This window comes from Pyrus communis, chromosome 2, assembly GCF_963583255.1.
Source record: "Pyrus communis chromosome 2, drPyrComm1.1, whole genome shotgun sequence".
Classification (NCBI taxonomy): domain Eukaryota; kingdom Viridiplantae; phylum Streptophyta; class Magnoliopsida; order Rosales; family Rosaceae; genus Pyrus; species Pyrus communis.
The window spans coordinates 3688869-3699938 of record NC_084804.1 but is presented as its reverse complement, the minus strand read 5'-3'; the positions used below and the strand labels follow the sequence as shown (position 1 = coordinate 3699938).

The window sequence follows — 11070 nt, the reverse complement described above, 5'->3', positions numbered from 1 at the left end:
TCCTATAAGAAGTTATTATACCGACATGAGGGTGTGCTACGACTCCTTTATAGAATGTTATTCTAGTGTGAAGCTCCAGTTAGAGGCAGGTTTAGTGTTCCCAGAAACTAGAGAGAAGATATGATATGATTGCTGTGCTTTAATGGGAAAATATGATACAGATTTCACTGTTTAAAATTAGGTATTTTGTATTCTTAGTTTCAATGCGTTTATATTTGCAACTTTTTTTTTTTTAAATGGGTAAAAGACAAAAACACCCTTCTTGTGCTAAACGGGATTTTACATGGATGTATTTGATCCTTTCATATTTTTCTACTATTCTTGGCATATTTAGATAATACGTGTTACTATGAACGCGTAAGGACAAACAAATTGGAGTTTGAAATTCGAACAAGAAAGTTATGAAGTTTCTAAATAAAATAGCATTTTGGTAAATTCAAGTGGAACTTTCTGGAAGCCAAGCCAATGGCTTCCTTTTTCTTCTTCCCTGCATGTAAAACTAGCAGCTCTGCTGCTATGTTCTTCTCATACGGTAACGAAATCACGCACAGGCAAAGTCTATGTATTTGTAATGAAGCCCTCTTCAATTTGATACCAAACCCATATGTTGGAACCAAGCGTGCCCATATACTAAGAAGTTTTGATGGTTTTTGTAGTTTTTCGTCGATTCAGGCCAACCTTGTCGGAGATAGGTCTCGATCCAAGAGAGAAAAATACTCCTCTCTTCATGCACTTCTAGGATATTTTTGGTGGTGACGTTGATTTAAGAGTGTAGTAGCTAAGTGGTAGACTGATGAACAACTTTGGAGGGTAGGACAAGGACAAGAAGAGGTATGTACTTTAATTTTATTGAATTGTTTGTAGTCTTTGACTTAAAGAGGAAGAATTAAGCATGATATTAGCAACACATTGAAATAGAAGTTAGACTTGATTTCTGGACAGCTTGGAAGTGTCCTGAAATTGTAATTTGAATTAAAAAGGGTATGGTGCTATATTGCAAAAAACTTACTCTGGCTCTCAATTTCCAGGTCCTTACGAGTTCCTTTTTATCCTAAATTCTGTATATTGAAACTAGACATGTCCATGATCAAAACCCATCTGATTTCACTTAATTTCGTTGAGTTTTGGTTGACCAAAACTATGTTCAAAGTTTAGTCACAAAGCTGCCAGACAGCAGCAAGTTCTCAATTTCTAGTTTTGGGACTCCATTTTATAGTTGGCATTACTTCCAATTTAGACCTCCATTTTCTACCAATATTATGTGGTTATAAATTACACAAAACAAGTTTCCAAAAACATTTAACTTGGTACTATTTATTTAAGAATTGAGCGTTTAAAAGTGAGTTTAAATTTGGTTAATCAAATTAGTTTTTATGCAGCTTTTGTGGAGGAGTATTGTTTCTATAGTACTCAATCATTCTCCTGTTTTTCTTTAAATTACTTTTGCTTTATAGTAGTGTTGTTATTTTGAAGTATAAGTTGTACTAAAATAATGTCTATGCTACACAAGACAATAATTTGTAATTACTCACTTCCATGCTTGTTAATATGTGTTTACTTGTTATTTTTCATTTGTTCATGCTTTTTGTAAATTGGTTTGGATTCGGGTGTTGTGCTAGAAAGTTTGGAGGACTTGTGTTGACAAAGGTAGTCGAACACGAGGTAGGAGGTTCTAGGGAAACCCCATTATTAGTATTATTCGTATTCTTATGGGATCTAAATATTGTTTTATAATTATTTGGATATGATTGTCAAATGCCTATTTGAACTTTAGCATTACTACCTAACATGAGATAGAGATGAAAGTTAGAAGATGAGTCATGTACTTTATTAGATTTTTAGTAGAAATAGTAATCAAGGGAATTCCTTGTGTTGTCTTGGTCGATACGTGGAATCGATAGCGTGTGCGTGTACAATTATATATGATGTGTGATGATGAGACTGCTTGGTATATCCACAATAGGAGACCATACGTATTTCAAGGGTGATCATGTTTGATATATCCGTGATGGGTGATCACCGTTTGCACTGGGGGACCATACACATTCTAGAAGTGATCATGCTTGGTATATTCGCAATGGATGATCATTACCTAGAGTTATAGGATACAGTCCTGCTTGGTATATCTGCGATAGGGGATTGTTAGGGGTGAAAATGCTTGGTATATTCGTGATGGGTGATCACTGCCTACGTTATTAAACTATGGATATGGTTCTCCTTGGTTTATCCGCAATTGGGGATCATACACATTCTAGGAGTGATCATGCTTGGTATATCCATGATGGGTGATCACTATTTAGAGATAGGATGTGATCTTGCTCGATATATTCTCAACCTGGATCTCTGTCACAAAAAAAGTAAATCATAAAAAAACTTAATAGATAGAAATAACACAATTAGGACAATGAAATATTGGAACCACCCCGTTGTGGTAAAATTCATTTGTGTAGAAAATTGGGAACCACCCAAAAACCAAAACAAACCCACTTAGTAGTTTTAGCTCACTAACCTCATTGAATCAAAACAAATTTAATCATAAAACATAAAATTAATAAACAAAAATAAACATCCAAAAACCAAACCAATTAACAAAAAAAATTACTTGTAGCTTTAGCTTACAACTTACCCCTTCCCCTCTTAGCGTTTTTATCTTTTCAGATGAAAACCTGTATGAAAATCAAAAACCAAATGAGAAGACTACAGAAAAATGACGACGAGAAAAATAACCGAGTACAGAATTAAACAAAGTACTTGTACATGATATTTTCTTCATATTTTCATTGTAGGTGAGAATGTTATGAGATTAGTAGCAAGGGAATCCAATTCAAAGCTTAAACCTAGCTTATCACTACACTGAAATGACAAAGAGAATGCGTATTATATCCATCCTTTCAGGCAATCATTGGATAGATGTGTTTCATTAGAGTTCATTATTCTGCACAAAAATTGTTCACCTAAAGTTATTAACCATTAGTTCCAGATAAAATGCAGATATTTAAACTATATAACTTGAGATGAGAGGAGAATTGAAAGCATCGTTAAATGAAAATTGCAGGAAAGTTTAACCAACTAAAAGTACAATTACCTTAATTAACAGAGTGAATTTATCATAGTTGGGTTCAGAGGTCCATAGTGGGTTGTGAATTTATCATAGTTGGGTTCACGGTTGAACTAAAAGTACTAAAATAGCCAACCAATCAGCATTCATTTGATAAAATTGAATATTTGGAGTTGCATATCCACAGGTCCATTAGTGAGTTGAGTGACCTTAATAGCGAAGTGAAATAAGAAACCATAATTTGTTAAAATGTGAATAACTACAGTTTTCTCAATTGATTAAAACATCATTCGATGGTGTTTTCTAGGCCTTGTTTTTTCCTTTCGTAGGCCATTATTTCATTAGCCATCTACATAATTGCGTTTGATAGAATTGGTGTTGTTTGAAATAATCCTAACACTTCCCAACACAATGGCAACGGTTTTCCGGGAAGAAAACAACCGTGGATAATCAGCGAGAGAAAGATGCGAACGTTGGACATTTGATAAGAATAAGCAGAGGAACATCGTGAGAGAACTTGAGAGCTTTCTGAGAAAGAAAACTCGAGAGAAGCAGAAAAGAAAGAAAAAGAGTGCAACCCGTCAATTCTTTTTTCACGATGACCAACACGTGGACATTAGGAGTAAAATTGTAAATTCAATGTTCAAAACAGAGAAAAAAGCTTGAGAATCAGCAGTAGCTAAGGGCATTTTTGTCACTTTACTATCCATAAACAGTACACCCGAGTTTGAGTTTTAGTATAGAAATAATATGTATACACCTGCAAGAAAGCAATGGAACAATATACCCATTAAAAACGTCACAAAAAGATTTGTAGAAATTGTCCCAATTATTATAATTATATGGTTCTATCAGCATATTCAGACTTCAAATTTGATAAAGAAGCTAATTTATCGAGAAAAAAAAATTCAAAGACTATGTCTAACCACAATTCATAAAATCCATTTTCCTAGAAAATAGGCTAATCAAAATAGTGTACGAATATTTATTAGTGAACCGCCATAAAATTGCAACAGTAATCGGGCTACTTAACCGAAAAGCAAGAGGTTAAAAATTTGTGAATTTTCTTGTTTGGTTAACCTAAAAGAACAATATAATTGAATACGAAATTTATTATTTTTAGACTCTCAATCATAGAAATTGAGAAATGACACCTATTTACATCGAATTTAAACTTAGGAATTAGAGGTCCTAAATTCCAAGTTTTTTTTTCACGTAGAAATTTTAAATTTCTATATTTATAAATCAAAACAAAGGAATTTGTGTATGTCAATTTATAAATTCTAACTTTTAACCAAATTCCTAGTTTATTTTCCACGTTCAAACATAGTGTTAGGGTTTCTAAATATAATCACAAGGATTTGGATCCTCTTCTGAGCTAATGGAGAGGATCCTCCTGATCCATTATCGTAAACTATTGAATTTTTATCCAACGACTAAAAATAAAGAGTCTCTTTATAATTATAATAATTATAATAATTAGATAAAATTTAACTGTTCATGATGATGAATTAGGAAGATCCTCTCAATTAGCTTAGAAGAGAGAATCCAAATTCCAATCACAAATAAGAGCAATGGGACACTCTTTGGCTTTTCAATTGGAATCCTAGGGAGCTCACCACCCGGAAGCACGACACGTGTGCACATCCTGAGCTTCCGTGCTACCCGAGGAAGGACGTTTTGAATCAGAGAGAGGGAGAGCCGTTTGGGCTCTGGGCTCGAGGTCATCAGAGAAAGAGAACGGGTGCAGCTCCCAGGGTTTTTCAAATGACAAATGCAGCTGTTACACCAGCCGTTGGCATGATTTGACACACGTGTGGGCTTGTGCGTGTTGGTGAGCGCGTCTTCACAAGTTCCCAGGTCCCGAGTTCACTATCCAAAGCGGCTGCATTGTGTTCTCTTTTTCATTACTTTTCCAGGGCATATTTTCCTTGCCCAGGTCACCACTTCGAATCCCAGGTGTTTTAGTTTCCTTGTCTTTTATTTTATGTTTTCTTTATTATTTTGTACTTTATTTTATTGTTTCTTTATTTTATTTTCTATTTATTTATTTTCTTTGTCTTTGTTAGTTATTTTAAGTTTTTATGGTTTTAATATTTTTGTTTTCTTTCTTTATTTTCCACACCTTGAGGACAAAGTGTGAAATAAGTTTGGGGGCGGAAGAGTAAAATTTTAGGTTTTTAATTTTTGAGTCAATAAAATAAAATTTTCATTTTTTTAAGTTAATATCCATAGATTAATTTAAACGTTAGAACAAATGGACATAGTGAAGGTTAATCTCACATTAAAGCATTTTCTATTTATCGTTACTTAAACACTAATTCATAAGTTATACTTGAAAATTTGCACATTCACACCAACATGGTTTGTGAGGAGTGAAATTGAAACACTTACTTCAGTCAAAGTATACTTTAATTTTTGTTTTAAGTAAAGTTAGTTATTGTTATGAATAAAGTAATAAATGTTCCACCCGATGCTTTGCTTAGTAATCGGGCCAATCCCGCCTAATCAGCAATGATTCTCGTGTCAAACGGTAGATTTTTGGCATGGGGCAAAGTGGGTAGTTGGTTTCGTAGCCTTTTCAGCTCGAGTTAATAAGTTATTATGGATGTTCTACACCTAGTGCCCTAGCCCTTATGATTTAGGAGTCATTGACTTAAAGCTCGTTACCTAGGTTTGATCGAAAGCTTAAGTGAACTGACATTGTAAGACCACTACTGTTACTAAAAGAAAATATATTTTAAAAAAAATCAGAAATAAGAAAACAAATAAAATGGTAATATTTAATGTAGTATGTGTGAAATAAAAGAACGAGGAGTAAGGGTTTTAGTCAAGTCTCATTACCTATGGTGATCCAGGGGCATGATGTTCCAGAGGTGATCTCCAATCTTGAAATACATTTAGGAATATCTATAACGTAAGCTTAATTAAAGTCTTTGTTTATGGAATGAAATTATTATTCTACCGTTCCACACCAATAATGCTTTTTGGAATGCAAGAATTCCTTCCTTATTGATATACCAACACTATAGACAAGTTATAGAGTACATCATTCGGACACTGCAAGGAACATGGGACAAGAGATTCTATCTACCGACGTTGACAATCTCATTCCCGAAAACAAGTTACTGCTCGTATCGCATGACTACTGTATTGGCCTCAATATACAACTCTGGAATGTGCCCGGAATTCACGATTTTAAAGTTGTAGAGGTAGGGCGTGCTCTAGCAGACCTTACGTCATTCCCTCTACTGTTGGTAGAGCAAGGAATTAGGTACATAGCGTAGATATAAACATTCATATTCAAAATGATGTTTTATCTGTACATCCATTTCAGCTTTTGCATGGATGGATTGTTGGTGAATTTGGAGAAAACGTGGGAGTAACAATCAGAGGATGCTTCCTTCTCCAGCAACTATCTTATCCACATCTTTTTCTCCTCCGATGAATTATTTCTTCTGCAACTGCCTTAACGTTTGTCGACCCAACTCGCCGAAGTGACCCAACACTATTCTGACCTAGATTGGTCAATCAGTTGATTGATTTGGATTTTTAAGTTGAGATTTGAATAAATTGATTCGGGGCGGGGCAGAGTTGGGCGGGGGGTTGCGGGGGAGGTGGGGGTGGTGTAGGGTGGGATGGGGGGTTTGGGTTGCGGGGAAGGATTTCTGGTTTTTTTTTTTTTTAAATATATATATTTTTTAGTGTAAATTATTATAATATTTTAAATGCATAAAAAAAATTGTCACGTGGCAGCCCCATTAGCACAAATATGGCAGCCACATCAGTTCTTAATGGACCAATGGATGGAAAATGTAACGAATGTATTATATTGAAATAAAATATTACTTGAGGTATGAAAGTGAAATTTTTTGAAGATGTTGTATGAGGTTGCAATAGACTTCAAACATAAGGTAGTAAAATGTAATTTACCCATGTTTAAAATATCAATATAGGTAAAAATATCGATATGGTTGACTTCGACGGAAATTATGAAAATTTACAATTGAGTCGGTATATCAACTCGTTCAGATTTAGTTGGAACTAGAGAAAAAATTTCTCAAAAAAAAAAATCAAAAGTTTGCAATCTGCAATTGGTTCCGGTAAAATTTATGTAGTGATCGGTAAATATCATCTATATTCATTGATTTTTCTATATCTCACCGATAAAGGGTGAAATTTTTATTTCACCCCCTCATATCGATCCTTGAGTTTTAGAATATTTCGTAGATATTTTAAACACTGGATAACATTACACTTTAATTATGATCATTAGGATTTTTTTTTTCTAATTTACTGAAAAAGAGATTGATTTCTTTTTAAAATGTTAGAAAATTAGGTATGCCCGGACCTCGGGTTGGGTAGCTTCTCCTCCCCCGAAACCTTTTTTAACCCAAAAAAATTGGAAATTTCAGACCAATATATATTATAGCCAATGGCTTCATGACAATGTGGAAATTTCAAGAAAATAATATATTGGATGAAAAATATTCTATTATTCAAATGAGAAAATTGTATTATTATTATTTTTTTCAAACAAAGAATGGCACACCTTAGCACATGGAAACAAAGGAATAAAAAACTAGTCACTACATTCCTTTGGATCCCATACAAGGGTTTATCTTTACCCGGATTAGCATTTAGGGTTTAGGATTTACCCATCTGGATAAGATTTGTTCAAATCTACAATTGTAAAAAACTATGTGCACAACAAATGCAATTTTTTTTTGTTTTTGTTTTTGTTTCAAGGATTTCGCTTATTCCCCCTCGAGATAGTCTCCTAGTTGTTCCTGAGCAGTGAGCAAATGAGAAATTTTCTCGAAGAAATACGAGATTCTGCTTCTGACGGCAACAACCGAAGAGGAAGTATGCTAAGAATAGTGTGTATATCTCCGTTTAGTAAGGCAAGCTCTTAGAGCTTGTGCTGATGATCAAAGCCTTGAGCTTGGATGAGTCCCCAGTAGCACTAGCCCTCATTGTGATCATTTCCATATTCTTGTACAAACTTTGTTTCACCAAATTGTTCATCATTTTCTTCCCTTGTTGTGCCTCCCTTTGATTTAAAGGTGAACCGATTGGAACCCTAGCTGTCTGGGGCCCTGAGTGTGGGCCCATCTTTGCTTGCCTCTCATCCTTAAACCATTGCAAAAGTTTGAGTGCCCTCTTTTGAGCTAGAGAGCTTCCCAGCAATGCCACCTCTAGAAGTATAGGCACAATTCCTGACTTGGCCATTTTTTCCCTTTGATCTGAGCTTTGGTGAGCTAAAATCATTAGGATGTAGCAAGAGAGCTCCTGGCATTTGGGCTTCTCATCCCATGTCAAAATCTCTATCAAGCTCCCCGGCACCGCCGCGCTATTTTCCATGGCCTTTTTCCCCATTAGGGTAACCACCAAGTTCCCAAGCGTCGCAAGTGCTTTTTCAGAAAGCGCTTTGGTCGTGGATAGCTTCAGGAGAGCCTCGACCACCCCGTTAGAGACCAAACTGGCTGCACTGTCCAACATTGTGGAGAGGTTGAACAAAGCTCCCAAACATGGCTCTTTGGTTTCGATGGTCGAAGTGCTTGACTCAATAATGCCAACAAGAAACGGAACAATTTCTGATGAGGACAGAGGGAATTGGGTATTTGCAAGTGAGGACAACAACAAGAGCAACTCTGCAAATTGGTGCCTTGTTGGCTCATCAAGAATGTTGATGTTGTTTTGTAGCTTTGAGAATATTCCTGCCTCCACCATGAAAGCCTTGTTCCTGAAGAAATTAAGAACATGCAGAGAATTAGAACATAGAAGCTCAAAATATCTCAAACTTATTCTTTCTTGCCTAATGATGACAAGAAGAATAACTATATAGTTCAAGTCAAATAATGGTTTTGAAATTTGACCATTTGATAAATTAAATTAAACATTCGTTGCTGATACAGAGAAAATTAGAAGTGCTTATGCACAAGAACATATTCTATTGTTTGGTGCTTGAGAGAAAAGTTCCATGAGACCGGCCGTACAAAATAACTTCTCCTATGCAAAGATGACGCACATAATTAAAAATAAAAAAAATAAAGACTTTGAATGATCTCATCTCAAGTCCATGAGATTCCAAAGTTTAGATCTGTATTGTGTTGTGAAGGTCAACAAAATGGGGGTTTTTTATTGTCCAAAAATCAAATGGAATCTGAACAACTAACAACAAAATCCTACAAACCCTAAACAAAGTCATCTCGTTTGAAAAACAGGGTCATGTTAGCTTCCATTATATTGTTTCCCCCTCCAACTCTTCCAACCGCTATGTATTTTATGGTCGACAGCCACCGCAGCCTGCGCCGGGCCTCCTCTGATTAACTGGCAGGTTGTCTAATTATGTTTCATATTTTTCAAATAATGCATCAAACCCATGAAATGAACTAATAGTTAAATCCCATTAACCCCTTTTTAACAACTAATTAATTAAGTTGCATTATGCAAAAATGTGCCTGGTTATTGGGCAAGTCGATTGGACAATAACTGCAGCCACTGAGATAACATATCTACAGACCATACACGGTGGATCTCAAACTTGTGTATGATAAATACAATGTATCGTAGTATTAATAATACAACGTTATATGATTACTAGCATATGACACTACGATAACGTCATAACTTACTCGTGACATAAGTTCTTCTCGATTGGGTTGATTGAGAAATAGCAACAATTCAAATTTGTTGTTCTATATTCTTGCGTCTGCTCACTAAACGACTTAAACCCTACCCTACCATTAAAATGCCATTGCCTTTTAGCAAGATATTTGTTTTATGTCACGATCAGTATCACTTGAGTTGGGCAAGAGTCAAATGAAAAATTAACACACTTAATCCTACTTTTGGAAAATGGAGTCCTTCTATAATTAATTCATTCTTAATTGCCCTAAAGACAATCACTTAACTTTATATTGAAGTCAAATGTGGCCACTGGAACTTAATAAACAAAATTTTATTAAGTGATAAACTTATAGTTAAAAAAAATTAAAATAATTCCCTCTATGCCTAAAGTTCTATATTCGATGCTTCGCTCCCTTAATATTATACTTTTATATATATGAGCAAAAAAAATTGGCATTATATCCGTATGCGATGAATACAAATCTATTAATATTATTTTTCAAGTTATGAATTCATAAATTAACTCAACTTCGATTATTAAAAATAAACTCTTATCCAAGGACGAAAATTTAAATGCTCCTAAACAAAATATACGACAAGAAAACGGAAGCTTACGTGTAAGTTCCATTAGCAAGCTCAATCAAGGCGCAAACCGCAATTCGCCGGCGAGCAACCACCTCTGAAGCCGCCATGGACACCAAAACCGGTATAATACCTAGCCCGCCCACCAGCTTCCTCACCTTGACATCTTCTTTAGCCAACGTACCAATCTCCATAGCCGCCAACTCCTTCTCTTCCCAACTAATTCCAAAGTGAAGCTTCTTCACTGCCCTTTGCAATCCCATCACAGAATCCTCATGATCACCACCACTCTCCTTCTCCATAACGACTTGTCGTACTGTTACTTCATTACTATTGCTTACAACTTTGGAGGGTCTTGATGATGTGTCGAAGTGATCGGATGGCGTAGGGCGCTTGCGGGCGCTTTTGGAGCGTAGGAACCGTCGGACGCGGTTGAAAAACCTAAGCTTTATGTAAGAATATACCCATAGAGGAGAAGGAGAAGAAGAAGAAGCAGGTGTAGAATTAGAATCAGACATGTTTGCGTGAGAGAGAGAGAGAGAGAGAGAGGTTGAGAAACTGTGCGGGGTTTTGGTTTGTCTATGCAAATTTCTATGGGAGTCTGACTTATACGATAGAGAGGTGTTGGTGGCTTTATGGGATCAGAGGGACGAAGAAGGACGACTTTAGAAAGATGAAAGAAACTGAAGGGAGCACAAAGCACATGCACAGGAAACAGTATAAGCTGACTATTGGGGGTCACAAACCGTGACAGATATTTAAATGAAATATTTGTGTATAATATATGATCTTCAACA

The 11070-nt window shown here is 35.5% G+C and overlaps 1 protein-coding gene across 1 annotated transcript; it reads right to left on the bottom strand.

The window, feature by feature from the left end:
• Nucleotides 1-7609: 7609 nt before the first annotated feature.
• LOC137725153 (U-box domain-containing protein 45-like) lies at nucleotides 7610-10863 on the bottom strand. Its single transcript, XM_068463744.1, has 2 exons — nucleotides 10307-10863; nucleotides 7610-8804 (listed from the first exon to the last, which is right to left on the bottom strand). Exons 1-2 carry the CDS (start codon nucleotides 10789-10791, stop codon nucleotides 7955-7957), a joined length of 1335 nt encoding a protein of 444 aa, XP_068319845.1. The 5' UTR covers nucleotides 10792-10863; the 3' UTR covers nucleotides 7610-7954.
• Between the last annotated feature and the right edge of the window lie 207 nt (nucleotides 10864-11070).

Bases quoted from the DNA above. Each gene is read 5' to 3' on its own strand.
- LOC137725153 (XM_068463744.1), bottom strand. From the start codon at position 10,791: ATGTCTGATTCTAATTCTACACCTGCTTCTTCTTCTTCTCCTTCTCCT. The intron at 8,805-10,306 runs GTAAGCTTCCGT...TAATTTCTTCAG, and splicing joins CTTGCTAATGGAACTTACAC to GAACAAGGCTTTCATGGTGG.